Raw genomic sequence first — 25,441 nt, forward strand, 5'->3', positions numbered from 1 at the left:
AAGGGTTCAGTTGTTGATATCTGATTGGTCTGCGCTGGTGTTGCCGAATGTTTGTGACGTCACGCTAGTTTGGTCGTGAGATGGCTTTGTGCTGCGCTCTGATTGGTTTGGGGAACGCCGGTAGCCTACCTGGCGTGGGCTGGCTGTAACGTGACGCAAGTTGGCGGCAATGCAGTTGGGGACAGCAGTCTAGCGTGAACCATGATAGGGTGAGCATCTTGCGAGCGTGTGCTATTAACAATTGGTAGCAGAGCGTGCAAAATGGCTTCAGTGAGATTTGTTACTACTAAAGTTCCTCCTGTGTTTAAAGAAGATGGTGATTATGATCAGTGGAAAAAGGATGCTGGAGAAAAAAAAAAAAAAAGCTGTGGAAAAGCTGTGGACTATTTTGACGGATTTAGACAAGAGTAAACACGCCATTGCTGTTCATTTGTCATTGACCGGCAGAACCCGGAATGCTTCATCGGAGCTTTCAGTGAATGAAATTAAAGGAGAAGATGGTATGAAAAAGTTGTTGGATAAATTAGACCGTGTATTTGAGCAAGACGAAAATTGGAAATGCTTCAACACTTACTTGGCCTTTGAAAACTACTGCTGTTCTAAAGAGTGTTCCATAGACAAATACCTAAGTGAGTTTGATCTATGACATCACAAACTTAAAGAATGTAAGGTTGTACTACCTGATGCAGTAATTGCATGTAGGCTGCTTAAGAGTTGTGGTCTGAGTGATGTACATTTCCAGCTTGCACTGTCTACTACACCAAGGATGACCTTTGAAGACATGCGAGCAATATTGAAGAAACTCTTCGCCGAAAGTGGTCATTCATTGACAGGTGAAGCTGCAGGTTCTTCTGAAATCATGAAAGTCGAGCCTGTTCTTGAAAATGAAGCTCTGTATGGCGGCAGTAGTCGCACACGTGGTCGGTCAAGGAGGTATGGTATGCGGCCTACATACCGAGGTGCTGCTAGTTACTGTCAAGACTCGTTAGTTCCTACACGAAGTAACAGTTCTACCAGCAGTAGAAATAATCTGCTTAATCCTGACGGATCAGTTTCAGTTTGTGCCATTTGTTCCTCTCGAATGCATTGGGCCAAAGACTGTCCTCATGCTTTTGAGCATCAAACTTCTTCAGTGCTCTACGGTGATGATTGCGACCAGCCCTACTATGACGAACAAGATGAAGAAGTAGAGATTACTCTAATGGCCGCTGGTGATGCATCGGATGTAAAAATGGACAGTCTCTTAGGTGAAACTATTGGAAAAGTTCTTTTGGACTCGGGTTGCTCAAAGACTGTGTGTGGTGAACAGTGGTTACGGTGCTATATGGAAACTCTTACAGATCCTGAACAAAAATCAATCAGAACCAAGACTAGTACTTCAGTTTATCGCTTTGGGGACGGTCAACACAAGAAGGCCACATGATACGTCACACTCCCATGTGTGTTGGCCGGCAAGGCTGTGAAAGTGAAGACTGATGTTGTCGATTCAAACATTCCTCTGCTGCTGAGTAGGTCATCCATGAAGAGAGCTGGAATGGTGATTAATTTGAATGACGACACCGCGAATGTTTTTGATAAACATGTGAAACTTGGTTCTACCACTATGGGTCACTACACTCTACCCATCTGCTCTCCTCCTTTACAGACACGCATTGAGTGCATTTTATTGAACGACGTTGACTCGCATGATAAAAGTAAGGCTGCTTTGAAGCTACATAGGCAATTTGCACACCCATCAGCTGAAAAATTGAAAAGGTTGCTGATTGACGCAGAACAGGGAGACCCTGCACTCTTGAAGTGCGTCGACAATGTGACTCAGAACTGTGAAACTTGTATTAAATACAAGAAACAGCGTCCAAGACCTGTATGGAGCTATTTTGATCCATGACAAGAAGGCTGAAAAAATCATCAAATGCCTTTTTACTGACTGGATTTCCTTATTTGGTGCCCCAAAGCAATTTCTATCCAACAATGGAGGAGAATTCAACAATGATGAGATGCGTGGAGTTGCCGATAGTTTCGCCATAAAGTTGGTATGCACTGCTGCCGAGGCTCCATGGAGTAATGGAGTTTGCGAGCGGCTAAATTATATATTGGGCCTTAGCGTGCAGAAGATTCTCGATGACACTCAATGTGAACTAAGTGTAGCTTTGTCCTGGGCTATCTCTGCCCGGAATACACTGCAGAACTGTCATGGAGAGCGAAGATGGACAGAACTAGCTCCAATAGTTTCACCAGCTGGTTTTTGGAACGAACCCTTCTTTTTCCAGCGTGTATGACGGAAGGCTCCCCTCTCTTGAAAACCGGACACCAAACAAAATAGTTGCCGATAATCTATATGCCATGCATGCCGCTCGGGTGGACTTCTTGAAGAACGAGTCCAGCGAAAAGTTAAGGAGGGCATTGCTGCATCAAGTACGAACATTGGATGTGGATGATCTGGTTAACGGAGATAGTGTGTATTTCAAGCGTCGAGACAGTGATAGATGGCACGGGCCTGGCGTTGTCATCGGAAAAGATGGTAAACAAGCATTGGTGAAGCATGGTGGATCTTACGTGAGAGTACACACCTGCAGACTTCAGTACACGGAACCTGCCAACACTCCAACCTTGCCAGCTGATATCAGAGCTGCACAATCGGCTCCTGAAGCATGCCAGGAACGCACTCATTCAGTTATTCAAGATCCATCAGTGAAGGCTGCAGTGAAATTTTGAAAACATGTCTGTAGACAATTTTTGAATATCTGTGAAGCAGAGTTAGGTGAGAGGCCTGACACAGGAGTCGATGCTAAGACTGTTAGGATGTTGTACCAAGGAGGGAGGGGAGAGAGGAAAGGATATCTCAATGGCATGGGGAAGGGCAAATTATGTTCTGAAAAAGTGGCTCCTGCAAGAGGGGTGAGAGATGGTAATAGGGAAGGAGATGTTGGATGGTATGGGTCAGGAAGATGTGCCAGGGGAGCGAGAATTTATATTGTCATTTTATCAATCTGTGCAGTGCACCGTAATATGCCGGTAAAAAAATGCACTGTGCTCCAAAAGTTGTTTAGAGTTAAATCTGCAGCAACACCATCACACACAAACATACTGTCAAACGGGGTAATTTGGGACAGTTTTGATAGTTTTTTGTTAATAACTTCTTACCATGAAACATTGCACAAAAGAGTGATTTCTTTTGATAGCCCTTTGCAAGGGCTATCAAATGGCATCTCCAAAAAAATCCATATGCTATATGTGAGGTGCCAGACGCAAAATAAAAGCATACCAAATTACCCCAGGATACTTGCAATAAAGCTTAATTTTTAAAATGTTTGAAGCATGCATTGTATTCATCCATTACTAACAGTACTCTGAAGTCCTTTTTCATTGTTGATGATGTAGATGTAGAATAAATGACATTTTCTGCAATTTTTACTTGTTTTTCCTTTATTGATATACTACCATAGTATTCATTAATTACCATATTATTGATGTGATATTACCGTATCCATGAACAGGCCATTGAGCATTTCAACTTCCTTGTCCACTGCAAGCTTCATATCAGCAGCCATGTAGCATTTCTTCTGTATCTGTAAGCTTGCAGGACAGCTCATAATTTCACACCATTTTAATTGGGTTCAGTGAATTTACTATAAAAAAATCATGAAAAACATACCTGAAACAGAAAGGAATGTTTCAGTGACAACCATCATGTGTTTTGGAGAAATAAATGATAGTTTAGGTCAGGGTTGGCAGTGATTAAATAAAAATGTTTAAATCATGTGATTAAATCACTTGATTTTTTATAAAAAATCATGATTTTTTTTATTTTTTAGATATTTTTTATTTTTTTGATTTTTTCATACATTGAAATATATTGAGTGGCAGTCTTTAATTTATATTGAGGTATTGTTATTCATGGTTTAGTATAAATGTAGTATGAATGACAAATTGGTATATAAACTTGTTGCCTTTAGTGTGCATTAGGTTCAAATAAATTGAATGTTTTTGGTACAGAGGCATCAAGTGTTGCAATACATTGTACATAGGTAGCAGCTTAGCTAATTCTCATAAGGCTATAAGTAGTCTTTAACTATTTGACTATTTGTTACACTATACAATTTAAATGTGTTAGCTAGCTCATTAACAGGGTGGGGCAGAACTGATTGAACAGTTTTGAGGCAAAATATAAGAGTAATGGAGGTACATAAAGAAGAAAGTTTATTTTCCTCAAGATTAGCATAACATACCGTAAAATGGGATAACTTAGACCACTTTTTTTATAAATGATGCCATTTTTTTACTAGCTAAATTAAACTTGAATTGAAACATGCAAAATACAGGTCTATACTCTAGCTTCACTTACCATAAATTGCTGGCTCCTGCCTCTCATAGTTTTGATGTAATTTAAAAAAAAAGTGATGGTCTTTGTTACCCCAGCTCTTGGGGTAACTTAGACCAGGTGGTAAAATCAATTGTATTTTTTGGTAAAATAACTCCAAATAACTCCAGGTTGTGGTGCATTGTAATAGAACTCTTCTAGTTACATATGCAAATGACAAACTTGAGGAAAGTGTCATAGTTTGCAAATGGGGGGCGCCACCCCATAATGAGGGAAATGTGACTACCTAATGGCAGCCCTGATGGGGTAATATTGACTGGCTTGGAAATTAAGTTAAAATTACCATATATAAGACTCTGTAGAGTCTGAAACATAAAGAAAAAACATAAATAGGCTGTCAAACATAAAATATGTTATATATGGTAATTTTATATTAACTTCCAAGCCGGTCTATGTTACCCCGTCAGGGCTGACATTAGGTGGTCTAAGTTACCCCATTTGGGGGCGGCGCCCCCCATTTGCAAACTATGACACTTTCCTAAAATTTGTCATTTGCATATGTAACTAGAAGAGTTCTACTACAATGCATCAAAACCTGGAGTTATTTTACCAAAAAATAAAAAAATTGGAGGGGGTACTCCGACAGGCTTTAAATAATAGCTCTTTTTCGTGGGTCACATTATTAATTTTTTAACCTATTATATATGCAAACTTTTTAAATCTTTCTATTGTGTTACGTAGCCTCAGTATTAGGCCTTTGATGGCCATTGATAAAATTTGTCTATGTCAAATCGTTTTTGAGTTTTGGGGGTTTTTGTTAAAAAAACGAAAAGTGGTCAAAGTTACCCTGCCGGTCAAAGTAACCCCATTTTATGGTAATCAATATTCTTTGTTTTTAGTAAATTTTTTTCTTAACTGGAGCCTATACTAACTGAGGTTCTACTGTAAATTCGTTTTTGGGGGTGTCCCAAATAGCCCCGGGGGTGTCCCAAGTAGCCCCGCCGTGAGGAAATGGCCGCCATTTTTTTGGATTGAGGTATGTAAATTCCACAAATAAAGTTTTCATGCTGATGCTTGTCTGCCACTTTTTTCTAAGCTGAATTTTTTAATACGGCAAATATTTTTTTAACTACAGACCTTAGCAGAAGTAACTTTTCAAAATATTGTTTTTCACCATTTTTTTCAGGAATTTTTCAAAGCTAGTAAATGTAGTATTTTTGAACTTCCTTTATAATACATAGATAGGAAAAATGTTGACCTTTATGCCACTATATTTAGTTTGGCAATATTCCAATTAGTTTTGCTACTAAAACAGTTTTACGCCATGTTGGAGGGAGGACTGTCCCAAGTTACCCCACCCAGCCACCCGTCCCGAGTAGCCCCGGTTGGCGGTTGATGGTACCGTATTATTGATCCGATATTACTGTATCCATGAACATGCCATTGAGCATTTACAACAACCTTGTCCACTGCAAGCCAGGGTGCAGAGGGTGGAAGCAGCGTCGCCAATATATGGGTTTTTAAGCCCAAAACATCGCCAACCATTTTCAAGATGCGTCGCCAGGTAATTTTTAATGAAAACCATTTACGCTGTGTAATGAAAAACTATTTACAAGCCACAAACTTATTTACAAGCTTGCATGCACGTGTTACCCCAAATAACTAATTTTGCCCTAAAAAGTCTGATTGTACAGCAAGTGTCAACTGAACATGCAATAATGCAGTCTGACCGCTCTAATGTGACTGCAACTACGCAATCGTAAACTTGTTGTTTACATGTGCGTAGGATATTTTGGTGGGAACTCATTGCACCTGATTTACAGACAAGCTTCACTGCATCCTGATCCATCCAACGTACCGGAAACCTTACTTTTTTCTAAATAGTTGGCTGAAGACTGACAAATATTTTAAATGCAAGAATTTCAATCTAAATGTGTCACCAAGATCTTCAGAAGGCGTAAATTTTGCTACTGAAGCGTCACCAAAGATCTTGCAATATTCATCCACTCTCTGCACAGTGGACTGCAAGCTTCATATCAGCAGCCATATAGCATTTTTTCTGTATCTGTAAGCTTACAGGATGGCTTGTAATTTCACATAATTTTAATTGGCTTAAGTGAATTTACTATAAAAAAAATATTGTGAAAAACATACTGGAAACAGAAAGGAATGTTTTTGTGACAACCATCATATGTTTTGGAAAAATAAATCATAGTTTATGTCAATTACTTTTAATTCTATGATGCCTGGTGCACAATTCTATTTCTATATATGACATTATATGCACAATTTTGTGATGACCGATGTCCGATGATGCATGTAGTAATTTGCTTGGTTTCTCTACATCAGCTTTGGCACATAACAGGAGATAGATCACAAGTTCCCACATAATCTTTATTACGGCAGTGAGCAGCAGCAATCAGTATGTACAAATGATATACGGATCAGAAGGAGACTTCTGCCGAGGATGAGATCGTAAAGTCTTCTTCTAGTTCTTGTTTAATGGGGGCTTTGAAGACACGTCCATGAAGCCCCAAGACAGAAAGCTCCAGCATGCACAGCACACCTTTCAAAGAGAACAAGGTGCGGCAGAGCCGCAGAACACAGCAGAGCCCTGACCACGGCAGAGTACGGTTATTGCTGGAATGATTCCAAGCAAGGTTAGTTTCATAGAAAAGAGTCTCGTATGGGCAAGACTCTGATGGAGAAAGAGAGTAGCACTAGTCAAATAGAAGGCAGACAAAGGTACTCCTTACAGGGGGCAGTCATTACAAAAGTTGAGCTGCGTAGAGCACCCCTGGTTGCATTCCAGATTACACTCGCAAAGGAGTGAGGGGAGTAATAAATATTATACCAGGTTATTATTAGTTCCACAGAATGTTAGTGGGAGCATACTTTACTTGAGAACAGTAAACAATAATGTTGTCTAAATAGCAAGTGTGAAAATTTACCCAAGTAGGTACCTATCCACTCAAGAGTACTCAAACAAATGCATCAAATACAGGGTTCAAGAAAGCTATATAGATTTAAGTTTGTTAGTAGAGATAAGGTACCTAGATGGAGACAGCCTCCACAATAGCATTCTGAGTCTCCGAGGAGAAGGGGCCTCCTCCCAGCAAATTTTTAAACAAAAGGTTAACATTTAGTGCTGCAAGTGAGCAAGCCAGGCTTGTATGGAATATATCTACTTGGCGAGCCGCGACTGAATTTTTCGAGCCGTGGTTTTATGGATTTGCCAGCCGTGATTCCATTTCTACGAGCCGTGATTCTATTTTACCAAGCCGTGAACTGAATTCCATATCTCGGCCATGAAAAGCCATTTATGAGGTGCGAATGCGAATTTATTTACAAAGTTTATGCACGTGTTACCCCAAATCTCTAATTTTACCCTCAAACAGTCAAACGACAACAATAAAATTTGTCTCTACTGTAAGTTCAGCACGTGTTAATATACAGTCTGACCGCTTTGACATGACCGCAACTATGCGCGATCTTCAACAAACGTTTTGTTTATTTGTTTACATTACGATGTTTATGTTTTTTCTGCAAGATATTTTTGGCGGAAACGGTAAAGCAATGCGGATTGCGGAAGTTGAAAATTTTATGAAATGACATGTTTGCGAAGTGCAAACCGAGATTTTTTAATCAAACAAAAATTTATGACATTCGAGCCGCGAGATTTCATACCTACTGAAATTATATATTAGAGCCGCGATATTTCAGACAAAAATAGGACTTTTCCAGACTAGAAGCCAGGTTGTTCCGGGCAACCCTATGAAGTGGGCAGCATATGAGAATATGCTCTATTGTTTCAGCTTCAGCCCCAGCCCCCACACAAGCAAGAAGGACTGTCTGACAAGTTGAAACGTGCAAGGTGCAAATTGACTCCTGCATGCCCCAGGCGCAACCTGGCAAGGGCAGTCTCAAAATTTCTATTCCTGTTGGCCGCCCATGGCCAAGGACCAACTCTGTCTCTCACTTTAGTGAGGATGAGGCCCTTTCCTGATTATGCACATTTCTAAGCCGAACCTCCTGCCAGTAGCCCAAAATAGTATGATGAAGACACATCACCATTTCTTTCATGTAAATTGGAGTAAGGGTACGATACCGGAGCTGGCGGAGCAGGTGGGCTTCAGAGGCTGCACGGTCAGCGGCCTCGTTGCTATCAATCCCGCAATGTCCAGGCACAAATTGTAGCTTTATGTTGTGTGAGAGCATTAAAGAAATTAGTTTTTCTTGTATTTTAAATACAAGAGGTACAAGATTGATCGTAAAGTCAACAACCTTAAAATCTAAAATAAGTCGTCCGGCTCCGGGCGTCCCTAGTAAGTTCCGGTCCGCAATAAACTTACATCCGTAATGACGGGATAACCGCTATTTTGTAGTATAAATGACTAAATCCTTACATAACCCCACACTAAGACAAAATACGGTACAGCAAATCTAATTGACAATTTCTTATTAAACAGAATTTCTAAAATTTCTTGTGAACAAATCAGCTAGAAAATTGTCACTACCTTTAATATATTCTGTAACAAATCATAACCTTGTAGGCTTAGTGACAACCGTGATAGACGCGAGTTCTTGTCTTTATTCTGCCTCAACCATTGTAGAGGTGCGTGGACAGTTCTGATGATGAATTTCTTGCCATACAAATATTGGTAGAAGTAGTTGACACTCCACTTTATAGCCAAGCATTCCAGTTCGATAACAGAGTAGTTAAGTTTGGCTTTATTTAATTTCCGGCTGATAAATGCCACTGGCCGAAAATCTCCTTCGATTTCCTGGCCAAGAACAGCAGCGATACCTTGATTGCTGGCATCAGTTTGAAGAATGAATTGCTTCTCCGGACAAGGAATGATTAGAGCGACATCTGCGACAATTAGTTCAACCGCTTCCCTGAAACACCGACTCTGAATAGGAGTCCAAGTCAATACATCTTTATGTACATTTTTAAGCATATCGGTTAAACACGATACATGATGAGACAAATGATGAACAAATCTGCGGTAAAAGTTCAGCAAACCTAGAAAGGAGCGTAGATCTTTCTTGGTTACAGGTTTCGGAAAATTCTTTATAGCCGTAACCTTTTCTGGATCAGGCCTCAGCTCTCCTTGACCTACTATGAAACCCAAAAACTTCACTCTGGTTTCTCCGAACACACATTTCCTACTGTCTAGCATTATTCCTGCCGAACGTAAACGGCTCAAAATTGTCTGCACATGGTTCAAATGTGTGTCAAAGTCCTCACTAAAAATTACCAAATCGTCAACAAAGCTTGTTACAAAAAAAAAGATGATCTCCTAAAATTTCTTTCAATATTCTACTACATAATCCGCTAGCAAAATGTATGCCGAATGGAACACAATTGAATTCATACTGACCGAACTCGGTTACGAAAGATGTGAATTTCTTCGAATTTTCGTCCGGACTTATCTGGAAATAAGCTTTAGTCAAGTCTAATTTTGACATGAATTTTGCATTCCATAGTTTTTCCAACACGGCATCTCTATCTGGCATGGGATAATTGTCTACTTTCACATGCGGATTCAATTTCCTAAAATCGATCGTCAAGCGCATTGTTCCGTCTGCATTTCTTATAACCACCATCGGTGAAGCCCATGCGCTAGTCAACTTACGGATGATTCCTAGTTTGAACCATTTCTCCAATTCGTTTCTGACGTTATCCTCAAGATGAAAAGGAATCTTGTATAGCAGGCTTGTAATCGGTTCAACATTGTCAACTCCAATCTGATATTCCAATCCTTGTATTGCCCCAGGCACACTGCTGAAGCATTCTTTCTGCTGTTCGAGGACATTCATCAGCGCCGTTTGTTGATCCTTTGATAATTCACCACCTACAGACAGCGTCAACTCTTCTACTTCACTTACGGACTGACAAACTTCATATTCTTGAGGATGGGGTCCATGGTTTTCTCTCCTGTAGAAGTTCTTCAACATGTTAATGTGAAAAGTTTTTTCTGCGTTGTTGATCCGAACGACATAATCCACATTGTTTAATTTTTGGACTACTGTGAAAGGGCCTTTCCATTCGGCGAGTAATTTGTTGTGGCTGGTAGGTAGAAGTAAAAGACTTTGTCACCAATTTTCAACAGGCGTTTGCGAGTTGTCTTGTCATAATAAACCTTTTCTTTCACTTTACTTCATCGTTCATTTTTATTTCCTTCCTCCATAACTTCGATAATTCTCTTCCACATCTCCATGACGTAATCAGTGATTACCAATTCCTCCTCTTCCTCCAATCCTTCCCATATCTTCTCCTTAATGAGAAATAAAGGGCCTCTGACTTCACGTCCAAACAGCAATTCAAAGGGTGAAAATCCTGTCGAAGTTTGCGGCACCTCGCGATACGCGAACAGTAGAGGTTGTAAAAACCTGTCCCACGTCTCCGGTTGGTCTTCAGAGACTTATTTCAACATTTGTTTGAGGCACTTGTTGAAATTTTCACAGCTTCCATTGCACCTGGGATTATAAGGGGTTGTTCTAATACTTTTAATTTGTAAGAGTTCATTGAACTTTCTCATCACAGCAGACATGAACTGCGTGCCCTGTTCATGAAGGATTTCTTTTGGCAAGCCAACTCTTGAATAAATTTCTAACAAAGCTTCAGCAACAGAGATGCTGTCTATGTGCTTCAATGCAACTGCGTCAGGAAACTTGGTAGCTAAATCTACAGAAACTAGAGCGAAATGATTACCTCTACTAGACTTTGGCAAGGGACCAATCAAATCTACTGCAACTCGCTGAAATGGGGTACTAATCAAAGGCAAATTAATGAGGGGAACTTTCCTAGGTTTTCCTATTGAATGGATTTGACACACTTCACATGACCTACAGAAGCGCGATATATATCAGAATACATTCCCGGCCAAAAAAATGATTAAGGACTCTATCTTGCGTCTTACGCGTGCCCAAGTGTCCCGCCATGACCGGATTGTGAGCCAAAATTAGCACTTTGCGCACAAGACAAGTTGGTAAAACAATTTGCTTCACATCATTCAACTTCTTCCCTTTCCTACTCAATCTTATCAAAACCTCGTTCTGAAATTCAAATCTTGGAAAACTAACGCTGGGTTCTAAAGCCTTTTGGAAACAACGTTTCAACTTTGGATCGCTCCTCTGCATGCGTATCATCTCGGCTGTACTAATCTGGTGAACATCAATTTGAACGGGCCAGCTGTTCTGGCGAGTAGCTCTAGTAGGCTCAGCTCCTCTCTGCTTTTGGTATCTAGTCTGAACAATACAAGCGTATTCACAATTATTCATCCGACTTGAGCTCGGTTTCCCTGCTAACCCTCTATCACTACAGGTACACTTTGCTCCTTCCACATTTCCCACCAACACATCAAATGGCAAGTTAGGCAGGCAAATTGCATCTATTCGTCCAGACAGAAAAACTGACTTCAAATATATTGTGGCCTTATTAGCATAAACTTTCCTACCATCTGCAAAATTTAAACATATTTTACGCGAGTTGTCGATTTGATCTTCATTAACAAGCTCTGAACGTACCAAACTGACGTTGACCCAGTATCTCTTAGAACCCAAACATCTTTCCCGTTGCACGAGCCCAGAACCAGCGGCAAATTCCCGCTAAACTTTCTACCATTACCTAAGGTAAAGTTAACTTTAACAATTGGCATTTGGTTGTAATTAGTAATTACCTGCATTATTGCCTATGCGCTGAATTTTAGACCAACAATATTTCGCGTAGTGTCCTTTACCTCCACATTTATAACAACTTGTTGCATCATCATGAAGTGCGTCATCCTTCCTTTGTCCAACAGATTCCATCGCCAGGCTGCTCTGGCTGCTCATTCCAATACGGCACATTTTTGCTATATGGCCGGACTTTCCACATACATAGCATTTTGTAACTGAAGATCTGGTGCACTGGTGGTGCTTGGAGACTGAGGCAATGAAATGTTAGCGACTCTTCCCGTTGATTTTCCATGTATTGCTTGGTAATTATCCGCCAACGCGATGACTTCGTCCAGAGACGAAATGAAGATGTTTCTTTCTTTTAAATATTCCGTCAAGGGCTTCTCTACGCAATGCAATATTTGGTCTTTTATGATCATTTCTTTTAAGTTATTGAACAATGCTCCCACATTAGCCAATGACTCCATCTGAGACAAATTTTCCCTTAGAAACAACACAAATTGCGAAAACGACTCCTCCGATTGTCTTGCTTGATGAAATCTACGTTTATAGTCATAAATGGTAAATCCAAAACTTCTAATAATTAGGTCCTTGTCCTTCACTTCCACATACGAGAGATCTGCAGGCAATGTGTCTAGAAATAAACCAATCTTGGTATTAGCAAATCCATTCATCAATGCTGGTATAAGTGGTATTGCAGTGTGCTCTGGGCCTCTGGCCAATCATTAGCTTCCTTGACCTTGTCGAAGGTTCGCAAATATACCGCCACACCCTCACCTTCTTTGAATGGATTCGGCTTAATCAAAGATTTTGTAGATAAAGACACCGATGAACTTTGGGGCGCACTGGCTTCCAATCTTTATTTTTCCAGTTCCAATTCTGCCATCTTGAGTTCATGCTCTTGTTTCTTCTCTTTCTGATTCGGTAACCTAGGCTCTCTATCCAAGTCTTCTTGTCTCCTCCTCTCTTCTTTAGCACAACGTTCTTCCTCTAATCCTCTTTCGCAGAGCGTTCCTCTTCCCTTCTGATCCTTTCTGAAACATACTTCTGTAATGCGGCTCCACTGTAACCAAGGCTGCGACCATCTTCAATAAACTGGGATTCACTCATTGTTAGGCGCAAAGTGCAACACCTAATATGTCACGTGATCCAGATTTAATTTCACCAACCACAGCCGACACGAATACTGGCCACCATTTGTAGTAATTCGCTTGGGTTCTCTACTTCAGCTTTGGCACATCACGGGAGATTGATCACGAGTTCCCACATAATCATTATTACAGCAGCAGCAATCAGTATGTACAAATGATATACGGATCAGAAGGAAACTGCTGCCGAGGATGAGATCGTAAAGTCAACAACCTTAATATCTAAAATAACTCGTCCCTAGTAAGTTCCGGTCCGCAATAAACTTACATCCGTAATGACGGAGAAAGTCAGTTGCGTTCACGGCGATAGCCCGTCTGTCATTTGAGCTCTCTAAAACCGGTGAATTTAATTTTGAAGTATTAGCTGTTGCACTTGCTTAAAATAATTTTTTTCAAGCTATTTCTCTATAAAACACGACTGGCTTTCTCCCTAAGAGGTTTGCCAGTCTGCGTTGCTTTATTTCATTATTATTTTTGTTTCTTTATTTACTTTATTACTATTATTATTTTTTTCAGTTTTGTTTCCTGTTTCAATATTTGCATTTGTTTTCAAATTATTGCCTTTATTTTGTTTATCCTTTGAGTTTTGTGCCTGTGGTCCTTTTCATAAGGAGTTGACTCAGTTAAAGTTGGAGAGTGCGTATGAAGGTTGAGCAGTGCAGTCGACAGAATTCTTGCTGATCAAAAAGTGGAGTGTGAAAAATTTACGCTTTCCCTTTACCACGTATTACTGATATTCATTATAAAATCTTGAAGTTCTAAATTGAAAGGTTTCATGTGGAAAAACAAAAGAAACCCAAATCTGGGAACTAAACCCCCAGATAGCCAACCGGCAGCGGCAGGAATGTCCAAGATAAAAGGAAATGAACTTGAACCCTGCCCTTCATCAGCACCAGAGAGAACTACCGCAACAAAGACAAAAATACCTGAAGACAGAAAAGGAGATTCATTACCAAAACGCAAGCGTCATCAGGCAAAGACATCTGACTATCCTGGAACTGGAACAAGATCACAAATAGCCCAATCAACAATGGGAAAAACAAGATTATCAAAAAACCAAATGGATTTAGACCAAATAGCCTGCAGCACGGAAAGTCTTACATCTATAGACTCAAATCCAGAAGGAGTCTTATCCTCTAGCAATAGATCATCAAAAACAGACCAAGAGTCTGAAACATAAAGAAAAAACATAAATAGGCTGTCAAACATAAAATATGTTATATATGGTAATTTTATATTAACTTCCAAGCCGGTCTATGGTACCCCGTCAGGGCTGACATTAGGTGGTCTAAGTTACCCCATTTGGGGGCGGCACCCCCCATTTGCAAACTATGACACTTTCCTAAAATTTGTTGTTTGCATATGTAACTTGAAGAGTTCTACTACAATGCATCAAAACCTGGAGTTATTTAACCAAAAAATAAAAAAATTGGAGGGGGTACTCTGAAAGGCTTTAAATAATAGCTTTTTTTTGTGGGTCACATTTTTAATTTTTTAACCTATTAGATATGCAAACTTTTCAAATCTTTCTATTGTGTTATGTAGCCTCAATATTAGGCCTTTAATGCCCATTGACAAAATTTTTCTATGTCAAATAGTTTTTGAGTTGTGGGGTTTTTGTTAAAAAAAACGAAAAGTGGTCTAAGTTACCCCGCTGGTCTAAGTTACCCCATTTTACGGTACCATTTTAAATACTTATTTTTTTTAAACAATATCAGGAAGATGGGGTTTGTTAGCTGTATCAAACTGTTGGAGTCATTCTCGGAAGTTTTCTACAGCACGTTCACACATATGGCAAGGTATGGCCATTGCCTCTGCTACAATAATCCGTTCCCTTAGCTGTGGTAGGGTGTGAGGGCAACTCCTGAACCCCTTTCTTTTAGATGTCCCCAAAGAAAGAAATCGCAAATGCTCAAATCAGGTGACCTTGCAGGCTACTGTAAATCACCCCTCAGAGTCTGGGAACATGCATTTCAAAACATTGACATTCGGGCTGTGTGAGCTGTAGCCCCATCCTGCTGGAACCACATGTCTCCCAATGCTTCATTTTCAACAATGTTTTCCATCATGGGCTGCAAGAAATTTTGCAACATTGCAGCATAGCGATCAGAATTCACTGTTATGGTTACTCCCTCCTCTGAGAACTGCAACAGTGTGTTGCAGCTAATGGCCCCCATCTTCCAGATATTGTTTTCAAAACATAAGTATTCTAAATGATATGCTATACTATCCTCTAGGAAAATAAACTTGCTTCTTTATGTACCTCCATTACCCTTTTATTTTACCTCAAAACTGCTCAATCGGTTCTGCCCCACCCAGTATATCAATTTTATTTTTTGGTAAAATAACTCCAAATAACTCCAGGTTGTGGTGCATTGTAGTAGAACTCTTCTAGTTACATATGCAAAAGACAAATTTTAGGAAAGTGTCATAGTTTGCAAATGGGGGGCGCTGCCCCCCAATGGGCGAAATGTGACCGCCTTAATGGCAGCCGTGATGGGGTAACATTGACCGGTTTGGAAATTAAGTTAAAATTACCATATATAAGACTCTGTAGAGTCTGAAACACGGTTTGGAAATTAAGTTAAAATTACCATATATAAGACTCTGTAGAGTCTGAAACATAAAGAAAAAAAAACATTAATAGGTGTATCAAACATAAAATATGTTATATAGGTACCTATGGTAATTTTAACTCAATTTCTAAGCAGGTCAATGTTACCCAGTCACGGCTGCCATTAGGTGGTCAAAGTTCCCCCATCAGGCTGGAATTCTAAGAATGAAAGTTCACTTATTAAAAAGCTTTCCACCAAAGCTGAAAAGCTTTCCCATTCCCACAGTGCTTTTCCAGGTGAATGACTAAAGTGACTATAAATGAAAAGGTGGATCAAAAGTGGACTGTGGACAAAATGTTTCAATTTTATACTAGTACATTAGATTTGTAAAAGAATTATTTAGATGTCCCTCGTTTGATAGATATTTTTTATTTATCTTTTATTTAATGGATTTTTTTTAATTTTCCAGGCCTTTTGTTTGTAATGATCAAGTTTCAGTCAAGTATTTAGTTAACTAGTACTGTAGTACATATACCATACTTGGGGCGGGGCTTATGGGCACAACCAATCACAGCATGAAAGCATCCCCATCAACCAATCACAGCTTGAAAGCATCCCTATCAACCAATCACAGCTAGAAAGCAGATAACATTACCATTCCATTATCCAACCACAGCTGGAAAGCTGAAAGGGGGCTAAAATCACAATCCTATCAACTAATCACAGCTGGAATTGTGGAAAGGGATAGGATATGTAAATAATGGACAAAGTGTAAAGTTCCTGGCCTTTCCAAGCTTTCAGGTCCTGCTTTCCAATATCCTATGTGTACTAGTTAATTTATTATCCCTCTAGAATTCCACACTGCTAGTTGGAGGAGATAGGGTTCATAGGGAGATTATCAAAAGTGATTAGCTACAAATTTAGAGTGCCTATATCACTTGTATATATATAAGCTGCTATATCACATTCCAGCACAGAGATTCCAGAGTCTTCTGTCAAAAGACTGAATTTTTTTTAGAAAAATCACAATATCGTGTAAAAATTTTTTCTCAAGGTTAGATAAAGTGAACCTAAACTATCAATCTGCCATTTACTTAGCTTAATTCTTGCTTTGAATTTCAGGTTACCTCCACTTAGGAGGACTCCGTACTGCTCTATACAACTATCTTCTGGCCAAGTCAAGCAATGGGTCTTTCATCCTGCGCATTGAAGACACAGACAGTAACCGGTTTGTGCCTGGTGCTGCTGAATCTCTGTACAATATGCTCAAATGGGCACAAATTTTGCCTAATGAAGGTTTGTTGCCTTCAATGTTGTTTGTTGATTATATATGCATCCATCCAGTGTGTCAGATTTACTCAAGTTGGAAAGTACAGCTTGATATGGTTTAATGTTGATTTATCATTGCAGTCTAAAGTTCTATTTCTACAAACTACTTTCTGAATTTTGGCTTGAAATCGTGTCATAGAGGTAATGAGCAGTAGAAGTTTAATTATGTATAAAGTAATTCAATTTTTATTAATCTACTTTTAACTCTCCAAAACAGTGATCATGGTTTTATTTGAATAATCATTTGCTTATGTGATAATATGTATTCCAACAACTGATATTTGAAGCTTTTGGATTTCAATATTTGCTGTTTAACTTAAAATCAAATTTTCTATATTGATTAAAATATTAAATTAAAAGTGAGTAGGTTTTCTATGGAATACTCTGTTTGCAGTTTGTGACAAGGCTGTGATATATTATCTGTTCTTATTAGTTATTATTTGCCAACCTTATAAAATTGTTTAATGTGTTATTTTTATTTTTCAGGGTATGGTATAGGTGGATCAAGAGGACCTTATGTGCAAAGTGAAAGAAGGCATCTTTATCAGAAATATGCGTTGGAGCTAGTGGAACTTGGTTCTGCTTACAGGTAGTGTTCATGTTAATAGAGTTGAACAAAATTTCTATAAAATCAGTACCTATAACAGTGCAAGAGTCACGTCTAGCTGAGTCAGCCTCTAAGAGTAGTGCGTGTGCTTAATGAATTGCCATTAATGTCAGTAAAAATAGTTTCTACAAAATTTTATGATGATGGCCTCAATTGAATATTTGGGTGGGAAGAAAATGTAAAAAGTAAATAGCATGGAATCAACTTTGGGCGGTTGACAAGTGTAAGTTTGAGAATATTATTTGGATGTGAATTCAATGTTCTTGATAACATAATTTGTGATATAGGCAATATTGTCTTTTTATACAACATTATATGGTACTCTACAATTAGTTCATACAATGTCCTACAAATTAGGTTAATGATATGATGGTTATCCCGGTAATCAAATGTAGGTATTAACTATTATTTGATAAATTTGAGAAAATTGCCATTCTCTGTTGAATGAAATCATTAGAGTCATACTGTTCTCTCTCTAACTATACCACAAAGTATAATTCTATAATATTATTATTATCTGTTAAATAATGTATATTACTGCTTATATACTCATGTGTACATTGTCCAATGATAAAAGTTTTCAATATCTACCTACCTGTTAATGCATTGATGCAGAGCTATTACTGTTATGCATTTTACTGGTTGTATATTTATTACACTAAAATATTTTGCACGTTTTTGCAGATGTTTCTGTTCCCCAATGAGGCTTGAAATTGTGCGGAAGGAGAGTCACAAGACTGGCTACACAGCTGCTTATGACAACAGGTGTCGATGGCTCACCAAAGCAAAGTCAGATGAACTTCTATCACAAGGCACGCCATATTGCATACGATTGAAGGTAATTTCTTATTCAAAATGAATTATAACAGCAATATTCATCATTTGATTCCTTGTTCAGTTCCAGGTACATAATGTGAAATTGGTAATTAGTCGGTTACCTTTTTTAAAATGAAATGTTTCATAGTCCATTGAGATGCGATTTATATTTCTTTACACGATAAAATATTTTATTTAATGCCTGATTGCTTAGGAATGCTAATAATATTGTACTAATCTGTTTTCTTTATTGATGCTGGTATGGAAAGTTGTTCTTTACACTTAGTCTATCGTATCATTTGGTATTGTAAACTTTCTTTGCTTTTTTTGTTTTAGATACAATACTTTCTTACCATACAATAATTTCTTCCAAATTTAAATACTTTTTTTGCTTTTAAATTCTTGTAAATTATTGTCCCAGTTAGCCGAAGTACCCCCGTGGCAAGACACTGTGTATGGTTCAGTCTACCATGCGGTCCAACAAGAAGCCGACCCTGTCATCCTGAAAACTGATGGACAAGCGACCTACCACCTAGCAAATGTGGTGGACGACCACCTTATGGGCATCACTCACGTGGTCAGGGGTGACGAGTGGTTATTGTCCACTCCTAAGCACCTTTTAATGTACAGGTCAGAGTTGCAACTCGTCTGCCCAAAAGCAGAATATCAGATCTGACAATTGTTTGGTGACTAATTAGTGGAGGGGGGCTTGGTGGCATGGCTTTCATGGGGTTATGTAAACAGTTTTCATTACACAGTTTTTTAAAATTTGTGTATTAATTATATTTGATGAGGTATTGTCATAGCACTTCTAAGTTGTGAAATTTTTACTGAGCCTATTTTTGTACTATTTTTATGCACCACCACACTTACTAGACATGTTTTTTCCTTTTGATGGTAAGCTGTTTATAGCATAGCAAATGAATGCATTAAAGTGTATTCGTTGTTTTTCTAGATAAGTGAAATCTTTTTAATCGCTTCTTGAGCTCTTGCTATATTGAGTATATTCAGTTAATTTTTTGAGAAAAGCTTACTCATTTCATAAATTTGTCGTTCAGAATGTTTGACTGGAGAGCCCCTGTATATGCTCACTTGCCCCTGCTACTCAACACTGATGGCTCCAAGCTCTCCAAGCGCCAGGACAACCTCAGGGTGGAAGAACTGCGGCGGTGTGTTTAATATCAGTTCTGCTGCATTAATTACTTTTAAACAATAAAAATTTCAGTTTAGGTGATTTTCAATAGTTTATTCCAGGAATAAAAAAATTTTTATATGATTTTTTTCTTGGTAAGTGATCTTGCAGATGAAATGGATTCGTAATTACTGACATAATTTGTTATGAAAGCACCATTACAGATGATCCATGTTTGTGATATTGCCGCAGTGCAGGACACTCAGCTCGTACCCTCATCAACCTGGTACTGGGCAGCGGCTTCAGGGGCAGAGATCAGGACACCATATATAGCCTTGATCAGCTCGTTGATATGGTGAATTTAACACAAATAATAATAATAATGTCTTGAGCACTCGTCCTTTGTTAGCACATCTTTTTCTCATATTTATTTCAATTTAATTCTACCATAATGCTCCTATAATTAATTTTCCATAATTTTACGGAATTTCGTCAGTTGTGTTGCTCTTGATTCTAATTTTTTCACCTCTTAATGCCCCGCTTTTACGACACTAACGCCACTAAATTGACTTGTACAGTTCTCCCTGAATTGCGTGACGAAGCAGAACGCAAAGGTTGACATGGACCGCCTGAGTAGCTTGAGTCAAGCAGATTTCATCCGCAGTGTTTCTGATGCTGCCGAGAAATCAGACACGGTGCAACGCTTGCAGTCTATGGTCCGGGAACAATTTGGAGACGGGTAAGTGTCAGGGCTTTGTCAGCTTCATTTGATTTTAATATTGGAGTATGTGTTGGTTTTCTGGTAATGTGTTCAGCTATGGTGGTTACAACGGGTATGAAGATTACCATGATCAACGAATTTCCCGTTTGGGCAATATATGATGTGGTGGTTTACGTGATGCTAATTTTTTTAAAGCAAAGAAAATCCACCAAAGTTCTTAGTATCTGTTTGGAAAATGTTTCAGAGTCCAGCTAAATCGTCAGTTTGAAGATTCTAAAATATAAATACAATCACTAATTAGTACAATTGAAATTCAAGGAACCGAAATTATAACCTAAATTTACAAATGAAAAGCAAAACACGAGAAAAATATCAGCAAAACCCATCTATTTGCCATCTCAAGGGGATATGAGCTAAGAGCTGAATTCAAACTGGGCCTCTGAGATTGTGAATAGATGGGTTTTGCAGTTTTTTAACACGTTTTTCTTAACTCAACTTCGCGTTTGTCTGTTTGTGGATTTGTTTGTTGTTAACATTGACAACGAAAATTAGCCCACTTCTGATTGCTCTAGAGATCTGAAATTCGGGGCATGCAGGCTGTTTTCGCCTAACAATTTCAGATACAATCATAAAAACTAGCAATTAGAGACCTAAATTAGCTTAATTGAGTAAAGTATATATATATATATATAGTATATAGGGTATATAGTATGACGTGCGGGCGCTGACGCTGCGTATCATTGATACGTACGTCGAGTCATACTTAATCAAATCATTAGATATAGTAAAAAATAAACTATATAATATAAAAAAACTTTTTAAAAACAACGTTTTTCATGTGTAGCAACGGACTAAAAAGGAGAAAATAAAATACTTAAAAAAACTTTAAATAATATACGTTTAAAAATTACTTTTTAAAGACAACACTTCTAAAGAATCCTGTGTCTCCAATGTTAAAGATGTACAATGGATTTCTCATTTTATTTTCGAAAATTAAAAAAATTAATTTTTCAAAATTTTTTAATATACCGTATAAAATTTTTTTTCAAAATTATTTATTCTGTCAATTGATTCATGCATTGCCTCCAACTTCACACAAGTATGCAAAATTTCAGATAAATTGGACAGGTGGAAGTGTGTCAAATATCATTTATAAGATTTGTAGCTGACAAAATTATTTTGTCAATTTTTTTTAATATTAAAAAAAAGAATTTTTAATTTTCAAAATTATTTATTCTGTCAATTGATTCATGCATTGTCTCCAACTTTACGCAAGTGTGCAAAATTTCAGATCAATTGGACAGGTAGAAGTGTGTTAAATACTATCGATTATAAGATTTGTGGCAGACAAACAAACAAACAACAAGAAGTGAAGTTAAAGAGAAGTATTGTAAAAACCACGTTTTTCTTTTGGACTAAAAAGTAGAAAATAAATTATGGCTCGCCCCAAAAAACGTGGGTCGGGCTGTACGTTCACCATCAAATTTCCAAAATTCGTGTGTTGTGTGCTTTTCGCTTTAATCATAAATCTGCCCGACACACGTTTTTTGGGGCGAGCCATAATTTATTTTCTACTTTTTAGTCCACAAGAAAAACGTGGTTTTTTAAAAAAGTTTTTTTTTTAAAGTATTTTATTTTTTTTTCGTCTTTCATTTGTAAATTTAGATTTTAATTTCGGTTCCTTGAATTTCAATTGTACTAACTTGTGATTTTATCTACATTTTAGAATTTTCCAACTGATGATGGAGCTGGACTCTGAAATGTTTTCTACAAAGATACTTGAACTTTTGTGATTTTTTTTTTTTGGCTTATAAATTTCGTCTTTATTTGCGATTCAAGCCAACGAATGACATGCATTTTTTTATATGAAGCAAATTTCAAATTTCCTTGTGCAGTCACATCGATCAACAGATTCCAGTAAGGTCTTATTTTGTGTTATTCCATAAATAAATATTACAATTTCTTCGGTATTGTATCGTATTTTCCTCTAGCAGCCCTGCTGCAGATAGTAGCTACGTTAGCCGAGTGCTGGACGCGTTTCTATCACGTCCAGTAGACCGACTGAGTCAGCTACTGGACCAGGACCGAGCATATCTCTGGGCCTCTCCCCAACCCTTGCATCTCTCCGACCACCAACGTCTGGGTACTGAGATTGGCGTAAAAATTAATATTTTTAGGCAATATTACTCGATGTTTGTACCCCAGTGGTCTGAGTTTGGATTTTTTTGTGATGTAGTTTATATAAGAGTTAACTTATTCTCCAACTTTCTCGCTTTCGTGTTTTGTTAATAATTGAAATATACTTTTTTTCCTTAATTTTGTTGACCACTAATTTTAAGGTGATACGTATTTTTTGTGTTTTTCATACGTTTTATTCCTGCTTAATGAATTTATCTCACTATCTTCGTTACTATTTCGTTTACTGATCCCATTTCTTCATTTCTTAGATAAGTTAAAAAAATACAAATAATTACATTTTTATTTTTTTTCTAACACCCGTTACAACTATTGTATTTCTGAAGAACTATTATACTTTTACAGTCGTGCAGGCAACCCATGACGCTTTGGTAAGCGTCGATGCAAGTAACTTCAACAAAACTCAAATTCGCGAGCAACTTCAAGCTGCGCAGAAGCTGCTGCAACCTCCTGTTAAAACCGCCGCTTTTATGCAGCTTCTGCGAGAAGTGCTCTGTGGCACCAAGGTACACTATTTCAATTCCTTTCATCATCACTGGAAAATTTTTATCGTGCCTTCTGACGACTTCATATATTACCTTGATATAAATTTTTACATACTTGGTTGTGACTGATTTCGCATTATCCTTCTAGATTTTTGGAGTATATATTTACCTATATATTGAGATAAAAAAGTGAAATATTTTTCAATATTTCTTTTTAAGCGGAATTTTGCTTAAAAAGGAATTGTGTTTTTACAACACTTCTCTTTAACTTCACTTCTTGTTGTTTGTTTGTTTGTTTGTTTGTCTGCTACAAATCTTGTTAATCGAAATTTAACACACTTCTACTTATCCTATCGATCTGAAATTTTGCACACTTGTGTAAAGTTGGAGACAATGCATGAATCAAATGTCGAAATAAATGATTTTAAAAAGAAAAAAAAAGTTTTTTCAATATTAAAAAAATTGAAAAAATAATTTTGTCAGCTACAAATATTATAAATGATATTTGACACACTTCCACCTGTCCAATTGATCTAAAATTTTGCATACTTGTGTAAAGTCGGAGGCAATGCATGAATCAATTGACAGAATAAATAATTTTGAAAAAAAATTATATATAAAAAAATTTGAAAAATATATTTTTTTTAATTTTCGAAAATAAAATGAGAAATTCATTGTGCATCTTTAACATTAGAGACACTGGATTCTTAGAAGTCTTCTCTTTAAAAAGTAATTTTTAAACGTATATTATTAAAACTACCTATCCTAAAGGTTTTTGTATTGCAGCAAGGAGAACCTGTGGCTGAAGTGCTAGAGATTCTAGGGCGGCAAGAATCACTCCGACGGCTTCACAACGTTCTTTAATTAAAATCCCCAATAAATTATAAATTATGCGACCGGCATAAATGGTCAGTACGCTTGAAAGATATGAATTAGGTCAAGTATGTAGAGGAAATCTGTATTAAATTCTCGTCAGTGATTAATCATGTTCCATTTACTGTTAATTGTTACAGTTAAAAGATGATTTGAAAGCTACTACATTGAATAAAAGAATCATCTGGAAAAGTTCAATTTCTGCTTGAACAACGAACAGTTCTTTAGTTGCCTGATTTATAGTCATAGTAACTAGTAAGCATCGTAGTTTAATAAAAGCGAAAACTGATTCGTTTAATATCTTCAAAGTTGACCCATTTTTTCACCGCCACAATGAAAAGTTAGGTTCCCGCAGGTACAGACACCGATAAAAATTTCCTGTGGAAACTTAAATGAAACTTAACGCGTTCCGTAACGCGTTGTTATTTGTGTGCATCTTGATGATGGACTTCCAAGTTTATTAATAATTGCACTCCCAGTTTTCTTTTTGAATCTATTGTAGTTTCAATGAACATGTGCACATAAATAAACTTATGTTAACCCCTGTTTGCTCAAATTACCTATCGTTTTTCTAGTCACGTCTTCGTCGTAATCTCTTTTACGGTTTTCCGTAAAATATTTCTTGAAGGTGGCCATACGGTTACCAAATTTTTACATCGCATCGCACGTTGTTCAAAGTCATAACTTAGTCGCTAAAATGAACGTTTTTGCTATTGAGATTTATTGACCTAATCTTGAAACGGGGACGCGCTATCAAAACATTAAGGTCACTCTCGGCAGGCCGATATTGGACGCTGTTGAGGTCTGCAGGGATCAGGAACTGATGCTAACACATGAGGGCGACCGGCATAACGCGCGAGACGAGCGCTGGTGACTCAGTCGCGAGCGCGGACGCGGTGTGTACATTAGGATGCGCGATGAGGTGTGGAACTGTTGCGCGCCGCCGCGGATTTCAGATTCTGTTTGCTCAAAGATCGCTGAACGGCTTTTATTCTTTGTCTTGATTAAGAAATTAATTGTCGTGATCTATCGTTATCATGCTAGATTAGACCATGCTCGGAACAGTTTTTTATAGTCGAAATTTTACTTCATTTGCAATTATAAATCTTTTGTCAACCTGTAACTTTAATTGGTATATTTGTCTTTTATTATTAAATGGGGCCTTTAAATTTTATCACTTTATTTCTTCATCATTACTTATTTGGTCTGCTATTATCTTTAGCTCTGTGTTTTGTATTAAATGTTTGGTCATATTAGACCTTCAAACTCCTTGGTTATTCCTGTCTCGTAAAATCTTTAATGATTAAAATATTTTGTTAAAACTGGGGACCAGTTGAAAGGACTAATAAAGTGGGAAAATTTGTCTGGATTGATCATTGAGGTCGAGTGTGGCTGCGCCATTATGTCCATTATATTTTAAGTATTTTTTTTTTTGACGCATGCGTTTTTGCATTTGATGAACTAGCGTTAGCGATCGACAACAATCCTTGTGAACATACGTACTGTGTTGGAGTTGAAGCGTAAAGAACGTGCCTTAAAACTTTCCTTTCTGTGGTCATGATGAACGATGGCGAT

General features: G+C 37.8%; 1 protein-coding gene across 1 annotated transcript; it reads left to right on the forward strand.

Moving 5' to 3' along the window:
- Window positions 1-1,603: 1,603 nt before the first annotated feature.
- On the forward strand, window positions 1,604-24,410 carry LOC108667739 (probable glutamate--tRNA ligase, mitochondrial). Its single transcript, XM_018154803.2, has 11 exons — window positions 1,604-1,694; window positions 16,830-17,003; window positions 17,523-17,625; window positions 18,328-18,481; window positions 18,881-19,089; window positions 19,518-19,628; window positions 19,844-19,946; window positions 20,170-20,330; window positions 22,304-22,455; window positions 22,854-23,014; window positions 23,780-24,410. The coding sequence occupies exons 1-11, from the start codon at window positions 1,604-1,606 to the stop codon at window positions 23,855-23,857; spliced, it is 1,497 nt and encodes a 498-aa protein (XP_018010292.2). The 3' UTR covers window positions 23,858-24,410.
- The last annotated feature ends 1,031 nt before the right edge of the window (window positions 24,411-25,441 follow it).

Source organism: Hyalella azteca, unplaced genomic scaffold, assembly GCF_000764305.2.
Source record: "Hyalella azteca isolate HAZT.00-mixed unplaced genomic scaffold, Hazt_2.0.2 contig16078, whole genome shotgun sequence".
NCBI lineage: Eukaryota > Metazoa > Arthropoda > Malacostraca > Amphipoda > Hyalellidae > Hyalella > Hyalella azteca.